At 39.0% G+C, this 22,564-nt stretch overlaps 1 protein-coding gene across 2 annotated transcripts; it reads left to right on the plus strand.

The window, feature by feature from the left end:
• Window positions 1-1,515: 1,515 nt before the first annotated feature.
• LOC311523537 (uncharacterized protein C10orf143) lies at window positions 1,516-22,192 on the plus strand. Of its 2 annotated transcripts, XM_084633630.1 has the most exons (5): window positions 1,516-1,746; window positions 9,454-9,618; window positions 9,734-9,799; window positions 15,693-15,770; window positions 21,784-22,192. In XM_084633630.1, the coding sequence occupies exons 1-4, from the start codon at window positions 1,666-1,668 to the stop codon at window positions 15,720-15,722; spliced, it is 342 nt and encodes a 113-aa protein (XP_084489756.1). In that variant the 5' UTR covers window positions 1,516-1,665; the 3' UTR covers window positions 15,723-15,770; window positions 21,784-22,192. The 2 variants fall into 2 exon arrangements, with proteins under 2 accessions (XP_084489756.1, XP_084489755.1); XM_084633629.1 differs by lacking the exon at window positions 21,784-22,192 and having other exon boundaries at window positions 1,518-1,746; window positions 15,693-16,431.
• The last annotated feature ends 372 nt before the right edge of the window (window positions 22,193-22,564 follow it).

The following is a 22,564-nucleotide window of genomic DNA, read 5'->3' on the forward strand; positions in this document are numbered from 1 at the left end:
GAACATGGAGCTGTTGCCAAGGATTTTGCCACTTGTTTTGTATCATATAGGCCATAATGCAGATGTGTATTAATATTGATATGTGCGTTAAAATATACTTTTAAAAATGAAATCCCTCTACTTGTTCTATATTTTAATAATGCCTAAAAGGCCAGGCCTACATTATAAACCAATTGTGAAAAGGCTCACTGAAACAAAAGCATTTTGAGTTGTAGGAACACCAATGATTTTGAAAATAAAAGAAAAATGGACCTGATGCTGCTTCCATTTAAGTCAATGGTAAGACTCCCATTCGACTTTAGTTTCAGGGTTCAGCAGATCAGTTTGAAGTGCTTAAATTCAAAGCAACACTATATCAACTCCTTTCAGGAATAAAAAACAAACAAACATACAGTAGGAGATGACATGTCACGAGATCAGAACTATGATTCTTGGTAAAACATGCATGCAGTTGAACTCCTGGCAAAGTAAAACTACAGATCTCAATCCATTTAGGATAAAATAAGAAGCTGCATTCACAGTAACATAAGCTTAGAGGTTACACCCTGCTGTAACAACCTTGTGTGTTATAAAATAAAAGGCATAAGCTGAAGGTTAAAGTCCTAGGAGACAGTGTAGGCTGCTTTCAGTGACTTTTTTTTTTTTTACTAGAAAGTCTTTTGTTCTCTGTCTCAAGCTCCAAGGTTTATCATTTTTATTTTTGTAATTCACCAATTTTTTTGCTGTGCTTTAACTACATAATGCAAATTCCTAAATATTCCTCTTTTTAAAGAAATCTCAGTAAGGAGGGAATTAATGTTAATAGGCTACATCAAACCTCCTGATCAGAGTGCGGAAGGACCCTGTCAGGTGTGGATTGTATTCCTCCTGTGCAGATGGGACAGTCGGATACACATGGCAGGCTGGAAGAGAAAAGGAGGTTCCATGTTGTGGGTTAACACTGGAGGAGGGAAACAGGGCAATATCTGGAAAAAATATTACAATAATGTGAGTCCCAAATCATGTTGCAGCTCCACCAGACGCAACAGCAGCAGGGACAGTAGTGACCACCCCTCTGCAGAGAGCCTGTCCAAGCAACATCGTGGTTAAAATGCTGGTAGATAGTGATACTTCAACAGCCTGTTGCTACACTGGTACATGCGTACAGAAATCCAGCCTTGGACAACTCTTGTGTAATTTGCCACAGCAAGAAAGTATTTCTCAGGTTACTTTAAAAGTAACTTTTATGTAGCTGATGCTGGTGGGTCACAGGCACACGAACGAAGGTGTGTGTGTGTGCGTGCAACGGCAATGCACTTCGAGAAGAAAATGTTTTGGAGAGGGGTTGAGTGAAACAATTATAATGGTTTTGCTTGCACAGCCTGCCCCGGAAACCAGCCACTATACTGCCCAGAAGGGCAGCTGCTGTGTGGGTGCAGGGGGGTGTTTGTCTATCCGTGTACGTGCATAGCCTGTGCTTGGCCGGCTGCTTGTCTGTGCACGGCCTGTGCCTGGGCTCAATCTGCACCAGAAGGTTCCCCTGGCCCAGGAGGCGGGGCCGACCCGCCCTGTTTCCGCCCGGCCCGGCGGGACTCGCTGCCGGCCTGGGCCTAGACCGCGCGCTTCGAGCGGGATTCTGCGGACCGAGCGCCGAGCTAGGGAGACCAGCGGCTGGCGCTGGGCCGCATGGAGCTGCTGGCGCTGCACACGCGGCGGCGGCGGCGGGGGGCGCTGGTCCCGCCCGAGCCCGCGGGAGAACCGGAGCGCGTAAGTTCCGCCCGCGGAGGGAGGGAGGAAGGAAGGGGCGCCGCGGTTTCTGGCGGCGGGCCGGGGTGGTCCGTGCCCCGGCGCGACTGCGGAAGACTCCTGGCTCCCCGGGCATGTTGCCAGGCCCGGAGCGCTCTGCTGCCACCCGGCAGGTTCCCGAGCGGCGCTCGCAGCCGCTAGCTGCTCGCGAGGGCCCCGTGAGTTCCTAAAACAACTGCAAACCCTGCGCTTCCCCCTTCTGTTTACACCACTCCGAGTTGTGCTGCGCGCTACCGCTCCTTGTCCTTTCCAGGGAGCTCGCTCGGCGTCCACGCAGGTTTGAAGCCCCCGTCACTTTTATTGAGGAAAGATAGTGATGTCAGCTGTATAAGCCTTCTGCTTCACCTTGGGGAAATCACTCCCTCCTCCCCCCCCCGTACCCTGACTCAGTTTCCCGAGCTGCAAAATGTGGATAATGGTATTGACCTCTTTTTGCTGTGGAAATGGGTTACTTACACTAAAGGGATTAGTCCACCATGGACTTTTAAGTTTCCTGCAAGTTTTGGTCCCTTGTGTTGGACCTTTGCATACATTTCGCCCTTGAGAGCCACTGAGATATGGCCCTATTGAAGACGCTTCATGTAGCTTAAATTGCTGTATCCAATATTAACTGTATGTTGTGCCAATTCTTGCAATCTTTGCTGAAGCAAATTTCATAGCTACAGCTCTAGTCCCAGAGACGCTTGTGCTTGTAACTTTACTCACATAGCTTCATGGGACTAAAGTTCCACATCTGCATATTTGCAGGATTGGAGCCCAAATCTACAAGAAGCAGTTTGTTTGTGTAAAAACTGCAGGACTGAGTCCTTAACTCCAGAAAAGCCCTACCACGAACGTTTTTGTGATAGTACATGTATAGTAATGGGTGTCTCCTCTAGAAATTAAATGAATATTTGTGTTTATAATACAGTCATGTTCTAATTGTTAGTTGTTGCTTAACCTTGAGTAGATACTGATATGAGAAAGAGATTAAAGGATTGTGGGCATTTTGCTCTCAAGACATTTTCAGGAGGAAAAATGGAAAAGTCTCATTCGTTTTGTTGTAAATGAAGCTTTTCATTGTTTAAGTAAAAGTACTATATGGTTTGAGTGATCCATTAAAGTTAATTTGAGGCTTTCCTCCAAATGTAATAGGCTTTGGATAGGTTTCTTGTAAACTACAAAGTTTCTAACAATTAAAAATGTAGTGTCTTAGGTTAAAATGAGTTGTGAACTTTCTGAGCTATATGCCACTAACTCTTGGAATTTGAGTTTATTTGGCTGGAGTTTTGGCTGTTAGCCCCGTAGCGTTAGTACTGAAATATTACTGAACTCTCTAGAGGCCCAACCCTGCATAACCTTCCACACCAGTGCTTTCATGCACATGTGAAAGTGTTTGCAGAATTCAGCCCTAGCTGAAGTATTGATTTATTTGTTTATTGTTAGCAAAATTAAAGTTCTTAAAATTGAAAGAGAACTGCATGTACGCTGATAGTTTGGTCAGACAAACACCAAGTGATGAGGATTTCACAACCTCCCTGGGAGGCCTGTTCCAGTGCTTAACTATTTTAATAAGTAGAAAGTACATTTTCCTCTATATATGCAAGATCTTGCTGACCTTTTCAATAAGAAAACTGGTAAGATCTGTCATGACCTCTGTCCTCCTCCTTTCCCATTACATACAGGCTACCCATCCACCACTTCAGGTTAGTGGAACCTATTCAATGCAGAAGCAAACATAAAATTAAGCTGGAGGCAAAAATTATATAAGGCATTATGACCCAAAGCCCAACAGCAACTTAATAGGCTCACTGAGAAAATTGTCATTAAGTAAAGAAACAGGACTAACAAACTGATAATTGCTGATTGGAGGAGTTCTGAACCTCTGCTCATGTCCCAAAGTGTGCAGTCACAGGCAGCAGTCAGTATCGCACAACTCTGCTAAGGGATATACATATACATGAACATTGATAACCATTCTGTGGTGAAGCCAAAAAAGTAAAAAGCTATCAATAAATCACCATATCTAGATGTTGGTTAAGAACTGGCCATCCCTCCCTCTGCAATACTGACTGAGCCAAGCAGACATTGCACCACTTAACACTGATTAACTAAGACATGGGCCTTGAGCGGGGAAAACTGTACCAGTTGAATCAAAATAGTGGCCCATAGCGTCTGCCTAGAGCCCATACGTTGCCCATAACACTAGCTCATAAATATCCAGCAAATAAACCATCTGAGCCCTGTAGAATGGGAGGGCAGCACACAGGTCAGCCATGAAGACAACGGGGCTTGGGTATGTGTGACTCCCCTGGCTGTGTGGGCAATTAGGTCCCATAGTTCTCACAGTATGCTAGTCAACTGCACAATGGAAATGATACATCATAACCAATTATTGCCTCTTGTACTAGAAATCCATGTGTTATGTCAAGCACCCATGTATCACTGGGAAGGCATGCTACTAGTATTAGAGCAGTACACACAATTGTGCAGACCTGTAGCGCATTACTACCAAGCAGCCAGCATGCAATATTGCTTTCCACAACACTTCTCATGGTGGGAGGAACATGCTATGGTTCTTCTCCTCTTTCTTTTGGTAGTGAAAGTTAGGAGTAGTTAGCTAGGTTAATTTATATTGCAAATGAATGTCAGGATCCATGACTGCTCATCCGCCTAAACATGAGAGAATAATCTTTAGCAGTTAAGAAAAAGGACATAGTTTGACACGCAGACAAAGCATGTTGATGCAGATACATAGCACCCTCCAGTCAGAGGAATGCAGCAGGGCATACTGTAGAACAGTAACACTCAGACCTCAGTAATTCAGGAGCCAAATTAGCAATCAGCGTTACCCAAAGGACCACAGTAGTGTGAATTCGTTATTTTATATATATATAAAAATTATTCTCACAGCAAAATGACTGACCAAGCATTATTTTATCAGCTACAATTGATTAATAACATAGTAAAAGCATCCCAATTGGTTAATAATTAACTCACACAGTGTTTTAATATCACGTGCTGCATAGAGCCACAGGAGGTACATTAAAGAGCCACTTGCAGCTCACAAGCCTCAGTCTGAGTATCACTGCTGTAAAACAGAAGTCATCTTCTAAATTACCAGCTGCTACCTCACTAGCACACGTCCCCACATAAGTGCTCATACCATTTTGAGGCTTTCCTTCTTTATGAATCAAGACCCTGGGAAGAACAATTGATACAAGTATTGGCCAGACTTGTATCCCCCACTCAACCATCATTCACAGTTGCACCCACAAACCATGCACCATCCCGTATGTGTTACAGAAGCAGTTGTTAAACCCACAGCATAGGAACCAATGACAAGATGTGATCTGGCTACACACCCCCCAGGCCCAGGTTAACATCTGTCATAAGCCAAGAGTCATAGTGTATTAACCTACACATGACTATGATGTACATTAAAACAGCTGCTTCCACAGTGCTAAAATATCTGGATGTGTGAAACCTTCCAGTCACTAAAACATACACTGAACAGGCACACAGACCATTTAGATACAAACTCTCTGAAAATGTCCATAGGATGATATACTTTTGCAGCCAATGTTGCCCATGGTCAGCACAGAACTGATATGGAGTGCTATTAAGTGGTTCTACGTATATACTATTATTAGCCCTTGCATGGCAGACACACATGCTTCTACTCACAAAGCTTTCCTCAGTATTTGTTCTGGCTTTGCAGCTTGCGATGTCCCATATGTATTAAAAGAGATTGTTGTATCCCATATAGTTATTTTCTGAGTGGGTAAGGTCGGTCTGTAGACCGTTTTACTTCTAAGGGTATGTCTGCACTGCCCCTGTGGCAGCACTATGACATAGACAGTGTAGATGCTTTATTGCCGGGGGGAGAGTTCTCCCAGCGATTTAAAAAAAAAAAAAAAAAAAGGCCATCCTGAATGAGGGGTGGTAGTTTTATCCTGGTGATAAAGTGCTGTGTATACTGGTGCTTTTCAGCACTAAAACTTTGTTGCTCAATAGCCGCACTTTAGTTGGTATTCTGCCTTATTACCAGTTGGCAGTACTAACAGTATTCACTTGCTACTGGCCTAGTTCTGAAATGTCTCACGAGGAGAGTCTGTTAGGAGTTTATTGTTGCTTTCTCAGGATAAAAGTTTTAAGCTTGAGTGAGTTCATTTCTCTAACCAAATTCATTCCAAGAAGGTGTCTCTCACCTCCTAGCTTGTAAGCATTTTTCTTTATAGTGAGTGCCAGGGCATTCACTTCGGGGAAATTAACAGGAGCCTCAAGACAACTTGTGTTGGTGCTCATATGCTCTTACTCCATTGGTTGATGATGCCTGTTCGAGTGTGACATGAGCAAAAACCCATCTAGTTAGAGGCTAACCTTGTCCATCAGAGAAATCCATTTACAGGTAAGAAAGAAAAAAAAATCTGTCAGTGAACTCTTGCTTTCAAGCCCTGTCTGACTATAAGTGAGTAGAATGCATAAGAGAAAAAGAACTTCTCTTTGTTCCTTTTTGAGGTTACACAGCCAGATAATGACTTGTCCTGGCTCAGTCATTGTAGTTTGTCCATGTGTGGTAACAAATAAGTTAGAGAGACCATTTTTCAGAGATGAGATAAAATTATCCTCTCAGATCCACATGCCAGATCCCAACTTGCATATTCTGCTCTCTTTCCTGTGAGAGATCCTTGCATCTAGAAAGCAAATTACTAGACACAATCCGAAAGGAGAATTTTCCTCTGAAGGAGCAAATTAGTAGCCGCTCATGACTGCATCACAGGTGTTCTGTGAGCCAAGGAAGTGGAACCTGGTTTCTGTTTTAGACTTAAACTAATAGTAGAAGCCTTAAGCTTACCCCTAGTATTAATGCTGGGAAACTGGTCTTGTTTTATAATTTGCAGAGCACTGTACATAGCTCTACACTTTGTTTTTAAACAGCAAAACTCTTCCCTTTTAGGTTCCCTCTAACATGGAATCTTTGGGCCTGACTGTGGCTATTAAATTGCTGCCAACAAAGGGTGTAGTGTGCATCTCTACGGTTCGAGCAGGATCTTCTGGAGGCATCATTTTTGTGGCAGTCAGTACCCAGGGGAAACTCGGACACTGACATCCTTTCAAGGGGCATGGTGGGCATTCTGCTGCATAGGGGTAAAGGTGCCATAATGTTGTCCTCTCTGGAAAGGCTAGCACCACTTTGGATACTAGGCTTCCTCATTCTTTGTACTCTAACTGCAAAAAGCTAGTTGCTAGGTTCCTGTGCAGGGGGAAGATTCCTTGTGTCCTCTCTTCTCTCCCTCTTGTCTTTTCTTAGCCTCCCTCACGCTCCTTTGCACATTATTCATCTATATGGTTCCCTTTTCCATATCTGGGTAATTCTTCCTGTATATTATAGGGGCTTGACTTAAGATAGACCTCTAATTTTTGAGAAGTTCCTTATTAACTTTGTATTCATTTCCATGTACTTTGACTTGAAGGTTAGCAAAGGGCTTAGCATTCTCTAAGACTGCACGTTGGGAGCCTGTTTTGTACATACTTGCTGTCATCCAGCTGGAACACAGGCTGAGATATACTATAAACAAAAGATAAAACAAAACTGCCAGTGTGGTTCTTAGTATATACAGGAGAAAAATGTTTGGCAAAGAGAGAACAAAAGAAAATAGGAATAAGCACTTGACATTGAAGCTTCTAAGATGTTATGCATCTTTCTGTTTGTGTGTGTGTGTGTGTATATATATATATATATATATATATATATATATATATATATATATTAAAATTATAAGAAAGCAGTTGACAGTCTCTCAAAACCATCTGCAATTGCATTTAGCTCAGTTAATTTTTCATATTAGTTCTTGCACCACCTGTATCACCCTTTCATGATCAGTGTGTTCTACAAAGCTAGGAAATAAACTTGTGGCAACTTCACCAGTACTCAAGGGGAAGAGGGATTTATCTGGAAACCTTCCTCTTTCTCCTCCAAACACTCACACCTACTTTGCTCCTAAAAGGATAGGTTGGTGTGTATCTTCTCTGTAGAAGGATCTGTTCTTTTCTGTCTTTCCTAGGATAGAATATGACCTTGTGTTTCTTGTCTTGAGCCCTGGACCCACATTGGATATAGTGCATAAAGCGATCATTAGATTGAGTTTACCATTCCTGGTAAATAAGGGTCATTCTGATGTAATCTTGCCTAGTGGAAACTAGGCTTTCTGAACAGCTGACCTGTTGGGCCTTATTAATTGTAAACTTAATAGATCTTGCATTATTTGGATTCTGTCGACAGTCAGAATTGATTTATTGGTTTACTGTTCTTCTTCCCTGAGATGATGCTCTGCTTTCATATAATTTCAGTATAGTTTAGTCTTCTCTGCAGCCAACCTCTCTAGAAACTTTAAGTTCTTTTGGCATCAGTATGATAAGATTTTGTCAGCCAACTACTCTGTATGCTAAATTTTCCTCACTGATATTAAGTATCTTAAACCCAAAAAACAATACCTTGAATTTATTTTTGATAAGCCAAATTTCTTACAATGCATAGCAGTAAATCACTTTTTCCTTTTATCCTTCATTTCATACATCTTGTTAGTTACGTTGCTGTACTGATATGCCATAGCCTTTAATAAAGGACAAATTCTACAACAACAAAGGGAAAAGGATGTTTTCCCAGTGGAGGAAAGCCTGTCTTTAGAGGACCTTCTCAGGCTATGTTATTATATTATTCACTTTCTTAGTACAATACATATTTTACTTTTTGATTTACCTCCCTTACAAATATGCTTTATTCCTCAGTAGCGTTCTTGTTTCAACTGTTCTCCACTGAGGTTCCTGGCGTATTGATCCATTTTATTTTTACATAACAGGATTTTTTTATATATATTCAAATTTTAAATTTAGTTTCCATGCTTCAGGAGCCTGGTTAGTTTGCTGGCAAGTCATCTCCTGCCTATGAAGTTCTTATGCTACTGGGAGAGAGAGAATATTTCACTCGGTATTCATTGTGAAGATTGACTCTGTCAATAGACAGTACTGGAATCTGCAAAGCAATCTATGCTAATGGGCCAATATGTAACACTGATCAACACTGGGGTACGGAGAGGAAAATGTAGATTATTGTACCATGATACCACATATTAAAATGTTGCTATTCCTAAAAACAAAGTTGGTTCAAAAAGATATTAGGGAAAATTTTCAAAGCTACGTTATTTAGAAGCCTAAGTCCTATTTTCAAAGGTAACTTAGAGATTCTGAATAAAGCATGAAAGTCATAGAATCATAGAATATCAGGATTGGAAGGGACCTCAGGAGGTCATCTAGTCCAACCCCCTGCTCAAAGCAGGGCCAATCCCCAATTTTTGCCCCAGATCCCTAAATGGCCCCCTCAAGGATTGAACTCACAACCCTGGGTTTAGCAGGCCAATGCTCAAACCACTGAGCTATCCCTCCGGGACTTAGGATCTGGAATGTCTAAGTCATGTTTGAAAATGGGACTTAGATGCTTTTGAAATTTTTACCCATCCTCATCTTGTTCTGTAAAGCCCCTCAATATAATCGGGCTATGGAAATTTTGCACACTTGAGAATTGAACTCAAGATTCTTATCTGTTACGGATTTTCAGAATTTTCTTTTTTTAATTGCAGTGGACTCTGCTTTATGACGATAGGTACATATTGCTTTTTATTCTTTTAGAAACGAGTATGCAAGAGTTTAGAGCCCATTCCAAATGAGAGTGATTTTTGCCACCAATTAAATGAATGTGCTATGGATTACTGGACTATGGAGCTGGATTCTATACAGAAAGGTACCACAGAACAATTTATTCCTCAGACCCCTAAGGAAAAGCCAAATTCAATGGTATGTTTACATCACCAACAATAACTATTTATTAGTAGAACATGTTTAAAATACATTTTATAATAAAATTGCAAATAATTGCTTTTTTTGAGAGTTTTGTATATGTTTTTGTTAGATTTTTCAAAATCATGGAAGCAAAGGTACTGCCCAGCCTTGCCCAAGATGTATTGCAGGAGAATCTGTAAGTATATTAACCTTCTTACTGTGACATAAAAGATAGACTTGTTCTTAAATATTAGATCCATAAAACATAAAGTTAATAAAAATCGCAGTTACATTTCTCAGGAATAAAGCATGTAAATAAAAAAGGCAGATTGATTTAGCTTTTCCGAGGTATGCTAGCAGAGTACAAACTAATATGTTTCCACAATCAAGTTGAAAATATAGAGATTGCAAGCATATTTTTCAAATTCGCTCTAAAAAGCAGTTTACTGAAGTAACTGAATGCATTTTTAAGTAAAAATAATGCCTCATCTCCTCTTTTCCACTAGTATTTCTCATTAAGATAGTTAAGAAGAGTAGAGTCCCTGAACATTTTATTCAGATTTTTAATAGGTACCTGCTTACTTTTTTTTAGATATTGTGCTGAGTATTCCAGTGATGGTGTGATGCTTTGGGAGTTCATACAGGCCAGTAAGGCATTCTGTCACCTCCTGCCCTGTAACCTTGGGTGCCTCTGTGCTATGCAGCTTTGGCTCAGAGTCCTGATACCTGCAACATGCTCACAGCACCATGGTCTCCCCTGGCCAGCCCAGTTACTCCTTGCAGGATGACCCCCAAAACCGTTGCAGTTCAAGTCTCCCCAAAACCATTTCCCCTGCAGTGTCCGGTCCCTCTTACTGGATATTCGCAGAGGTAACACTGAGTTCGCTGCCTCCAAAGAACCAGTATGCGCAACAGCTTGTTAGGTCAGCTGGAGTTGTACCCAAAACCACCGTATTACCCAAACACAGATGGTATGTAGTAAAACTAAGAAAGAGCATAGGTTTAAGTGATTTCAAGCAAGAGTGAAAGAGATATGAAAGGGTTACTAACAAAAACATCATGCTCTCTAGTGTATAAAACTTAATTCTAGCAAAGTATAGCTTTGTCTAACAAGTTTCAGTGGTAGCCGTGTTAGTCTGTATCAGCAAAAAAAACGAGGAGTACTTGTGGCACCTTAAAGACTAAAAAATTTATTTGGGCATAAGCTTTCGTGGGCTAAAACCCACTTCATCGGATGCATGCAGTGGAAAATACAGTCGGAAGATATATATACACACAGAGAATATGAAAAAATGAGTGTTGCCGTACCAACTTTAAATGAGACTAATCAATTAAGGTGGGCTATTATCAGCAGGAGAAAAAAATACTTTTGTAGTGATAATCAGGATGGCCTATTTCAAACAGTTAACAAGAAGGTGTGAGTAACACTAGGGGAAAAAATTAGAATGGGGAAATAGTTTTTACTTTGTGTAATGACCCATCCACTCCCAGTCTTTATTCAAGCCTAATTTAATGGTGTCCAGTTTGCAAATTAATTCCAGTTCTGCAGTTTCTCATTGGAGTCTGTTTTTGAAGTTTTTTTTGTTGAAGGATTCCAACTTTTAGGTCTGTAATTGAGTGACCAGGGAGGTTTTTTTTAAACTCACACCAAGTTTTTTCTAACAGTTTTTTTTAACTCACACCAAGTTGTCAGCATTCTCCAGCCTGTTTAGCAGGACCCATCTTTCATGAATACAAAGCGCTGACTTCTTTGTTCTCTCAGCTGATGGACACCCCAAAGTCTTTCAGCAGTTCCTTATGTCACCAAAGTTTATCTTTGTCTTGGAGGTCAGGAAGCCCTCCAAGGGACTCTAAGGTGCCACAAGGACTCCTCCTTGTTTCAGCTTTCTGTGTCCACCAGGGAGCCTGTGCCATCTTAATTTTGCAGTCCCCTCTGATTTACAGTGCAAATGATCTTCCTGAAATCTGCATTGCAAATGAATAGCCCAGTTGTCCTTGTCTCTGGTCACACCTGGCTTGATTTGCAGTTGAGCCAAAGAGGTGTTTGCAGTTCTTCTTTGCCTGGGGGAAACAGTTTTGCCTCCTTTGTCTGTTCACAGACTATGAAAAATATAAGATTTTTATTTTAAAAACAGCATTGTAACATGCATTTCACAGTGATATTAATGTCTAGTTTATTAGTTTTCAAATGATATTACAAGACACCTTTTAAATAAATATAGTAGAACCTCAGAGTTATGAACACCAGAGTTAGAAACTGACCGGTCAACCACACAGTTCATTTCAACCAGAAGTATATAATCAGGCAGCAACAAAGAGAGACACAAAAAAGGCAAATACATACAGTACTATATTAAACATAAACTACTAAAAAAAATAAAGGCAAAGTTTAAAAAAATATTTGACAAGGTGAAGAAACTGTTTCTATGCTTGTTTCATTTATATTAAGATGGCTAAAAGCAGCATTTTTCTTGGCCTAGTACAGTTTCAAGTCAATATTCAGTTGTAAACTTTTGAAAGATCAACCATAATGTTTTGTTCAGACTCATGAACATTTCAGAGTTACAAACAACCTCCATTCCCAAGGTGTTCGTAAGTCTGAGGTTCTACTGTATTATGACAATAGTGTGAGAAATTTACTGTTACATACGAGGGCGGCCCTAGCCATCTAGTATTGGGTGCTTTTCGGGTCCCAGATGGGCAAAAGAGTAAGTGCTGTCTCTACAGTGTCATTTCCTACCAGATCCCACAGAAGATTTACCATCCATTGGACATCCACACACAAAGCTTATAGGGAAGCCCCTAAAAATGTATTACTCTGAGAGTTACTGTTAAATTGTGTTTGCACCCTCTACTGTTGAATCCATCCAAGCAGAGTTCTGCAAGAGCAGCCAGTAGGAGAATGGGAGAGATATGTGAATGAAGTCTCAGTCAATCTTGAGGAGAAGGTTGAACATCTAGGGCAGTGATACTCAGGCTGAGGCTCGCAAATGGTTCTTTAATGTGTCTCCTGCAGCTCTTTGCAGCACATGATATTAAAACACTGTGTGATTTAACCAATCAGGATGCTTTTACTATGTTATTAACCAATTGCAGTTGATAAAATAATACTTGATCAGTCATTTTGGTGAGAGAATTATATATATAAACTAAATATTTCCCATCATACTGTTTGTTTAAATATGAATAGACCATACTATAGTAAATGAAACAAACAATGAATTCACACTGCTGTGGCTATTTTGGGTAATGTTGATCGCTAACTTGGCACTTGAACCACTGAGGTTCACTGAGTATCACTGATCTAGGGTGAAATCCTGGACTCAGCTAAATCAATGGGCAAACTGCCGTTGAGTTCAAGAGGGCTAGGATTCCATGCCTAGAGTCAAATGTTGCAACAAGCATCTCTTGTAAGGCATTGAGGGCCAGATTTTTAAAGGTATGTAGGCACCTAAAGGTGCATCAGATTCCTACTGGGATTTTCAAAAGCACACAGGTATCTAACTTCTGTTGATTTCAATGAGAGTTAAGCAAGTAGGCACCTTTAAAAATCCCAATAGGCACCTCTGCATATCTGTAGACACCTAAATATATTTAAAAATCTGCCCTTGACTATCTTTCCCTCCCACTGAAGTCACTGAAAATTGAAGAATCTGTTCTATTAATCAACTTGAATTATCAAGTTTTATAAGCTTTTGTTGTGAACATATTGCGTATTCTTTCTCCACATGCAAACTGTAAAATGCATCTTTGGATCAAAACCCAAATTGTTTTAGAATGTTACTTCCATTTTAGAGAAGTCACTCTTTGACCTCTAACTTTTTAAAATGGTTTTCAGAATTACAAGTGCCAGCATTAGTGTTAATAAGATTCTTCAGTTTTAATGTGAAACTAATTTTTGATGAATTACACAGTTGCAAATTAGTCCTGGAATACATTATACCCAGCTTTAGGTAATATTTGTGTATACCTCATAATTTCAAATAACATAATTTCTATTTTGGCAGTAGTATTAGAAATGCAATAGTCTTGTGCCTCTCTTCATTAAATTTTACATCAGTAAATGTAAGAACAAATTTATGAGCCAAAAAAAAAACCAAAAAACTTGCCAGGTAAAATTCAGCCCTTGTGTAAGTGGTTGCATCTATGAAAGGCTAATACCATGGATGATCTGTTCATGTTGCTCTTAAATTTAGTGCATTCAGTAGACATATCTGATAGTGGAAAAGAGTTTTCTTTATCCCAGTCTCTTCTTATAGCTCTAGTTTTCCTATATAGGAACACCACAATTTCAAAACTAAAGATCTATTTTCCACCATATATTTCAGCTTGCAAAGCATAAGAATTTCAAATTATAGCTTTACGGGGCTTCTCTTTTACTCTTCTAGGTAGGTTTGCCCACCCAAGAATGGATAAATACTTTTCCCAGTTAAAGCAGAGCAACTTTAAAATGTCTGGATCAAGTGAAACTATGTCTTCAATGTGCCATGAGGCGATTAGGAACAAAAGCATTTGTCCATGCTTGATACAGGAGATCATATTGTCAGTGGAGGCAGAGGTCAAGGATTAAAATGTAATGGGGTTGACATGGATCATTTAAAGATCAGCATGTATAGACTCACTCATTACGTTCTGTTTGACTAATCAGCTACTTCTGGCCAATATCATAAGAGAAGAAAATACACATATTTTGATCAATTGATCAGGAACCAAACTGGTACATTATTTTCATTCACGAAACAATTTTAAATTGCAGTGTATCAGACTACAGTATAAAGCCTTGCAAAGGTGTTACTAGCTCAGCTAACTAGTAACTTTCTGCAGAGATCAAATTTCACCTTAAAATATTTAAAGGCTTGTCATTCACAGAGATCCAATTCTGATACCTTTCAAAATAATTACCGTGGAAATTATACTCCAATATGGCTTTAACAAGGAGGAGGAGCCCAGATGTGGGAAGAGATAAAGCATGCCTCTATTGATTTTACAAGGAATAACATAAGATATGTTAAAGTCACATAAGAAGCTGTACATTCTACAGTTTATAGTGGAGTACAAATGAATTAAAGTAAAATATGGCAGCTAGATTGAGGTAAATCAGACACAAAGCCTAATGGGCTGACACAACCCTTTTGTGGTTATTGGTGGGCCTTTTATAAGCACTGTGTTTTGCACTGGGAAATCCTGATTTTATGCAGTGTATGGGGAATGTAAATAACTTGACTAACATCAGCAATTCCTGAATGCTTCCACTTTTAGGTCTGCACTTAAAAGTGTAGAGAGGACAGGATTCAAGCTTAAACTGGTTAGCTAATATAGGAAGGGGCAAGGTAAAAATTACATTTAAATACTGTGCTGTGAAAAATGCAACTGAATTAAACTAGTACTAGGGGTGGGGTGAGGAGAAGTTTTTATTTCAACAGTTTCTACTTTTAAGCATTCTCTGGATCAGAGTTTGAATGTAAGAGAAACAAAGGGTGGGGGGGGGGGAATGCACAGGTGAAAAGTTTTGGGACAAATTTGTTTGAATTACTTTAAAAAAAATCCTTTATATTAGGCTACACAGTGTGAAAGGGTCATTTTTGTTTGATCTGTTTGTAAAATATATACCCACAAATAGTTTATTTAATCATGTAAAAATGTATACATAAAAATGAACAAGATAATTTAAAATAAGTCCCCAGCCAGAAAATAAAACCTTAACCCATTTGGACTGTGCTAAATTCTTTTATATTTAATCAAAAGAGTATGATTTCTAACATGCTAACAGTTAACACCAATGGGATGTTAAAATTGTCAATATATTGTATGCAATTCCGTTGTATACTTTTTTGTATGCATAACATTTTAACCAACATATGAAAGTCTTATCCAAAAGAGAACCATATTCCCAATAAAAATGACATTGAAAACTTCCTTGATTATCCAGATTGATTCATTGTCCACTATGTCATTCAGCTGCTCAAGGTATGATGCTTTTAGTGGTACAGTGTATATTTCTCTTTGACCAAAGAGTTTCACTGCACAATGACAAAAATGCTGCATCAGTTTTGTTTTGTTTTGTGATGTGTGAAACTTTGTCATTTCAGGGACACTTCAACCATATTATGGGCTTCTAGAAGAAGAGAGCCTGCAAAGCAGAAATGTTCGATTTCTGTTTTTAAAACGTAAGAACGTGCATGTGTAAACACCATACAGCTGGATTTCTGTACACACCCATTCAATTAATGTGGATCTAGATTTGTTATACATTATATAAGATTTTGTGCGTTATGTTGTATTTTTAATACAAAATCCATATTCCTTTGTTTTTATAGTTTAAGAAGTTATTAGTGCAAATAACTTCTATCTTGATCCTTCCTTCCTACTCCCTCCCTGAGGCCCTTCACACAGGCTAGTGTTTCATTCAGACATAGGTGTTTTTAGTAATGGGTAAAGAAAGTCATGAAAGTAGGTCTGATTTTGCTTTGTTATAAGAGTTTAGTTAGCCCAGTGTCCAGTCCTGCAAACCCTTAGTTCTCTTGCTCCACTCTCTGTTCCTTTTGGGCACCTGTTGGGGCACTGGTAGTGACCATCCCTGTGCTCAGATGAGAACAGGGACTGCATTTGTAGCCTAGCTTTTTCTAGAAGTTTATACAGATTGACAAAGCAGAGGTTCTCTTTACACACCCACAGCCTCTGTACACTTGCACAGAGGCCAATAACAATCTGGTCCTAAGCTTTCCATTGTTTGTTACTCACCAAAAACATATTCCCCCATCCATTTTAAGAACTTTCTACTTGTTTATAAATGAACACAGTTTTACACACACACACACACCCCCATCTCTGAAAAAGAAATACTATTTTTGCAACATTCCAGCATGTGAAATTGAATGGTAGCACCTGTGCTATGCAGTTCCCTGCTCAAAGCTGCCAAGGACGCAACCAGTTTGCCACTGCTTAACTTTAGTAGGGAAGACTCACTTGCTTTCCAGTTGTTGGTTTGGTTGCTGGATCTTGGCCACTGCTGAAATTGTTTGAACGTTATTTTAATCTCTATTATATATATTCACTGGTGGAAGGTTCTGGAGCAGAGGAGGTATAGCCAGCATATTGGGCACCTGCCTGGGAGACTGATGGCATATGGCCCAAACTCTTTCAACTTTCTTTTGCTGTGTCATACCCCAGAAGGTGCACACAGAGAGAAATCTCTGAACTACAGTTGTACCTAACTGCTGCTCAAGGGAGGGCTTCCTTTAAGCAGCCAGTCAAATAGGTTAGCCCAAAACAAAGATTATGGGCCAGATCCTTCACTCTAGTTAACCTATGATCAGCACAGGGGCAGCAGGGCAGAGTTGGCATTAGAACAGTATTCTGCCTCCGCAGTTCTGGGAGCATCTTAGGACTGCAGCCCTGAAGCTGCAAGTACACCAGGCTGGTAATAGCTCTCTAAGGGCTAGTATTCAGACAGGAATTGACAGGGCACAAGACATTCAAGCCAAGTCCCCTTCAAACCGCTAGAATGCCTTTTGTGTTGGGTGGAGGTAGAAGGAGCACGTGGTGTAGGGATGGCTGTTTCTTAAAAATATATGAATCTTAAATAAATCGATACCACATTGATGGACACCATCTAAAGAGCAAAGACAGGCAATAAGCATGACTAGGTATGAGTTTCTCTGCAGTTATAGTACAAGTAGATGGTCGAAGGTACAAAGGCATCTGAAAGTTCAGTTATTGCACAATGACTCAAACGCTCTTTTGTTTTATGATATAAGGTCTGGTCCACACCTAAAATTTATGTCAATCTAGCTATATCACTCCAGGGGTGTGAAAAATTCTCACCCCTTAGAGATGTAGTTAAGTCTGTTTACGCCCCTGTGTAGAAACCACTAGGTCAATGAAAGAATTCTTCCATCAACCTGGCTGTTGCCTCTCAAGGGGTCGCCTCTCTACAACTATTGAAAAACCCTTTACCTCACTGTAGTAAGCGTCTACACTTTTGTGCTACTGCAGCACAGCTGCAGCACGATAGCTGTGCCCCTACAGCACCTATAGTGTAGATGAGCCCTAAATTTAATCATGGGTATAACAATATATAGCTAAAGAAAAGATCGGGCTGAAACAACATGTAACCAAAGAAGAGACGGGGCAAAAGCAGACTTGACTCTGCTCAGGAATGAGTTTGTGCCAGTACATATTATAGCAATAGTGTGTCACCAGTTTTAAAACATTGGAAGATATGTCTTCATGTATTATCAGTTTGGAGAGATGCTTATTTGTTAACAAAGATATGAATTCTTTCAGTGAATTATTGATAATGTCCATGCATATTTCTTCTGTTTGATCTAAACTGCTGAGCTTTAATTCTGTTATGAGATGTGGCAAAAAATGAGGGTCCAAGTATTGTTCACTGTGCCATTCATAACTTTTATATCATGTTCCCACTAACTCTTCTCCCTTCAGGCTATACAATACTTGGTTTTTGTAATATCTCACCTTACAGAAATCACAAGGATTGGTCCCAGTCCTTGGCGGTATTACAGAGTGTTGATTAAGTTATACTAGTGTTTGATTATAATGGGTTTTTTATCACTGTTGCTGCACAGTGGGAAGGTATTTCATTATGTTATCCACAATGACTCCCAAGACTTCATCCTTGGACTATACTGTACCTGTTGAGTCCAACAACAAGAGAATTTTAGACTGTTCTTACCACTTTTGCTTGTAACATGAGCATGGGCCTATTTCACCATTGCCCTGCATCTTGTGTGGTCACTTACCCCAGAGCAGAGGAATAATATGCTAACAAATCAGACTGGTAGCATTTTACATCTCTTTGCACTGTCTCATCCTTTAATGTTTCAGCGATAGTGTTATTCATTTGAATAGACTTATATGTACTGAACATCTAAACGCTACAGTTCGGAAAGTAAATTGGAAAAAATCATAAAAACTGTACACCAATTTCAGAATAGGTTGTCACAAAAATAGTTAATTTATAGTTATCTTTTGCACTGTATAGCAACAGTATGAGACTTCTTTATTTAGGAACAATACTTGGGCTGTCAATCGCCGTTAACTCATGCGATTAAATCAAATTAATTTTTAATTGTGACTAATCAGTTTTAATCGCATCATTAAACAATAGAATACCAATTGACATTTATTAAATATTTTTGGATGTTTTTCTACATTTTTAAATATATTGATTTAAATTACAACACAGAATACAAAGTATACAGTGCTCACTTTATATTATTTTTATTACAAATATTTGCACTGTAAAACAACAAAATAGTATTTTTCAATTCACCTCATACAAGTACCGTAATGCAATCTCTTTATTGTGAAAGTGCAACTTACAAATGTCTTGCAGATTTTTTTTGTTACATAACTGCACTCAAAAACAAAACAATGTAAAACTTGAGAGCCTACATGTCCACTCAGTCCTACTTATTCAACCGATTGCTAATACAAACAAGTTTGTTTACTTTTACGGGAGATATTGCTGCCCATTCCGTATTTACAGTGTCACCTGAAAGTGAGAACAGGCATTCACCAGCACTTCTGTAGCGAGAATTGCACGGTATTTACATGCCAGATATGCTAAACATTTGTATGCCCCTTTATGCTTCAGCCACCATTCCAGAGGACATGCTTCCATGCTGATGCCGCTCGTTAAAAAAAATAAATGTGCTAATTAAATTTTGACTGAACTCCTTGGGTGAGAATAGTATGTCTCCTGCTCTGTTTTACCCGCATTCTGCCATGCATTTCATATTATAGCAGTCTCGGATGATGACCCAGCACACGTTCATTTTAAGAACCTTCACTGCAGATTTGAAAAAACCCAAAGAAGGCACCAATGTAAGATTTCTAAAGATAGCTCCAAAATCTCAGAGGGATGAGGTGTGGATCATGCTTTCAGAAGCTTTAAAAGAGCAACACTCCAACATAGAAACTACAGAACCCAAACCACCAAAAAAGAAAATCAATCTTCTGCTGGTGGCATCTGACTCAGATGATGAAAGTGAACATGTGTCAGTCTGCACTGCTTTGGATCATTATCGAACAGAACCTGTCGTCAGCATGGACACATGTCCTCTGGGATGGTGGTTGAAGCATGAAGGGACCATATGAATCTTTAACGCATCTGGCATGTAAATATCTTGTGACACTGGCTACAACAGTGCCATGCGAACGTCTGTTCTCACTTTCAGGTGACACTGTAAACAAGAAGCGGGCAGCATTATCTCCTGCAAATGTAAACAGACTTGTTTGTCTGAGTGACTGGCTGAATAAGTAGTAGGACTGAATGGACTTAAAGGCTCTAAAGTTTTGCATTGTTTTATTTTTGAATGCAGTTATTGTTTGTACATAATTCTACATTTGTAAGTTCAACTTTCATGGTAAAGAGATTGCATTACAGTACTTGTATGAGGTAAATTGAAATACTATTTCTTTTGTTTTTTACAGCCCAAATATTTGTAATAAAAAATAAAGTGAGCATTGTACATTGTGTTCTGTGTTGTAATTGAAATCAATATATTTTAAAATATAGAAAACATCCAAAAATATTTAAATAAATTGTATTCTACTATTGTTTAACTGCAATTAATTGCACGATTAATCGCAATTATTTTTTTTAATCGCTTGACAGCCCTAAACAATACTATAAAACTGTTGGAAGAAAACGCTCACTTAGCTAAGTGATGACGATTATGAATTGATCTAATCTACTGTGCTTTAACAAATTAGAGAACGAAGTCCTTCCAGCCTATTTCAACCCTCACCTGCCACTGTGAGTTTGCAAAAAGTATTAGGTAAACCAGTTGTCTCTACCAGTTCACATAATACATATGGTTGTTGTAAAATACAGAATAGTTGTATAAAGCAGAATATAGTGTTCCCTTCTGTTCCTCAGAGAAAGACCCATTAAGAGAATTTCTGCTTAGACCTTGCCACACTTCTCCATGAATGAGGAATGTCATTTTAACTTTCGCATCCCCACACTCTTACTTAACAAGCCAATTTTCTCTAGTCCTTTAAACACCATATGTTATTACTGTGCTTTAGTTCTGGATATCACCTAATTCTCTTGCTGCTTCAGTAAACCTTAAGACCTGAGATTACAATTTGCACTGAAATTATAGGTTATTTCAGATCTGCATTTTTAGTCATCTTGTAATTCTGATGCTTCCACCTTTTTTCATAGACTGCAAAACAAACAGAAAAAATTGGTCAGCCATTCCTCTGATGCTAATCAACAGTCTTGCTACTTTTGATTAGCATTGGTGGCTTTACTGTACAGGAAGTAGGTCCTTCACTAATCAAAGTCTTATCAAAATTACTTCTCAGATTAATTCACATTGTGAAAGTACATTCATCCTAACTTCGTAATGGCATCTACTAACAATCCCCTTAATACTTTTTTTCTTAATGTAGTTTACAATAAAATACTGAAACTTCTGTGATGTAAAATTATAAGAGGAAGGTATGCAGCGTATTTTTTAAAATCACAACAGTCTAGGATCCACCAATCTAACAATCCACCCATTGTTTTGAACTTGTAGTGTACTGCACATAGCCAGAAGCCCTAAAATTAATTCAGCCAGCCTACTTGTGTTTCTGGGGATGCTGCTAGATGCTGTTTAATAAAATACTTCTGTGTAGATTCAAATCCAACTTTATGTATAGTGTCCATAACCATTTGTGAAACACCTAGTATAGTTAAGCATCACTTTCTGGGGCCCTATCATATTCCCAATCAATTCAATAGCAAACTCCTAATTGTTTCATTGGGAGTAAGACATGGCCTTCTAGGTGTCCCTGATGTTCTTCCCTTGGCCTTTTCACAGGACAGTCACTGTTGTTCAGTATCAGATACCAACTTTGGCTGGTTCTTAATGGAAACAATGTAATTTCTCTTGATTTTCATGAACTAGAAAATATGTAAAATTCCATTGCAGAAATTGAGTGGGTGACTTTTCATTTCCATATCTGAAGCTTTAGGGCAACTCTGGGCTGCTTTGTAGTATGTTTACATGCTAGAATGGTTTTGAATTTTTTTTTCCCCCAATGGAATATGGAATGTGTGTCTAAACAGGCCAGTATGAAAACCTTTTGAAAGTGAGATCTTTTAATATATTAAAGACATAACAATACTAATTTTTTTAATGTATTGTATTTGTCATCCAGTTCCAGGCTTGCCATCGGTCAGAATGGTAAAGCTGTTGTAATGGGTACAGACAAATACAATACAGATTTGGCGAGGTAAGCATTCTTCAGCGAAGACTTGTCTTAAATCTGCACTAGAACCACAAAATTATTGTTTTGAGAGTTTTCCTTACCATATGATGTAGCACTGTGGTATTTTGATTTTATTGGTAATGTTATATACACTTTATATTTCCTAATGTTTATGCTTTTGTACACAAAATAACCTGTAGGAGGTACATTTGAATGTGTATAGCAATACACAGACTTGTTTCCTGGTTTTAATCCAGATATAACTGATACAATCTAATATTTTTATCTGATCTTTTTTAACTTTGTATTTTGTAAATTGCTGTTCACAAAAGCAGTAAACACCATCTTGGCTTAAAAGTGTGAAAGTGACTGTTTTTTCTTCACATTCCCATTCATAATCAAGTTACACTCTTCAGATGGTTGAAGTATGTAGATAAATGTACACCATTTTTATTTTGTACACCACTGTAGAGCCAGGTGCCGTTTCCCCATCCCATGCCAGACAGTTCAATCCCTGGTCTAGTGTAATCACATATGAAACTACTAACATTTCAAAACAAACTCACTTCCCTCAAGCTCTGTTTTAGTAAAGTCCTGAACAGCATCACCCTGCCTACACTCTGGGTCAATGGCAAAAGAAAATGTCTCCAGTAAATATACATGAAGCCTTCCATCCTAACTTTCCCCTTACTCTTGGTTTCTTTCAGGACTCTTTCTAGACTGACACCAG

Source organism: Lepidochelys olivacea (genome assembly GCF_965140295.1).
Source record: "Lepidochelys olivacea isolate rLepOli2 genome assembly, chromosome: 7".
Classification (NCBI taxonomy): Eukaryota; Metazoa; Chordata; order Testudines; family Cheloniidae; genus Lepidochelys; species Lepidochelys olivacea.

Excerpts from the sequence above, each read along its gene's own strand:
- LOC311523537 (XM_084633630.1), top strand. The coding sequence starts at position 1,666 with ATGGAGCTGCTGGCGCTGCACACGCGGCGGCGGCGGCGGGGGGCGCTG. Across the intron at positions 1,747-9,453 it reads CCGCGGGAGAACCGGAGCGC|AAACGAGTATGCAAGAGTTT; the intron begins GTAAGTTCCGCC and ends TTATTCTTTTAG. Across the intron at positions 9,800-15,692 it reads GATGTATTGCAGGAGAATCT|GGACACTTCAACCATATTAT; the intron begins GTAAGTATATTA and ends TTGTCATTTCAG.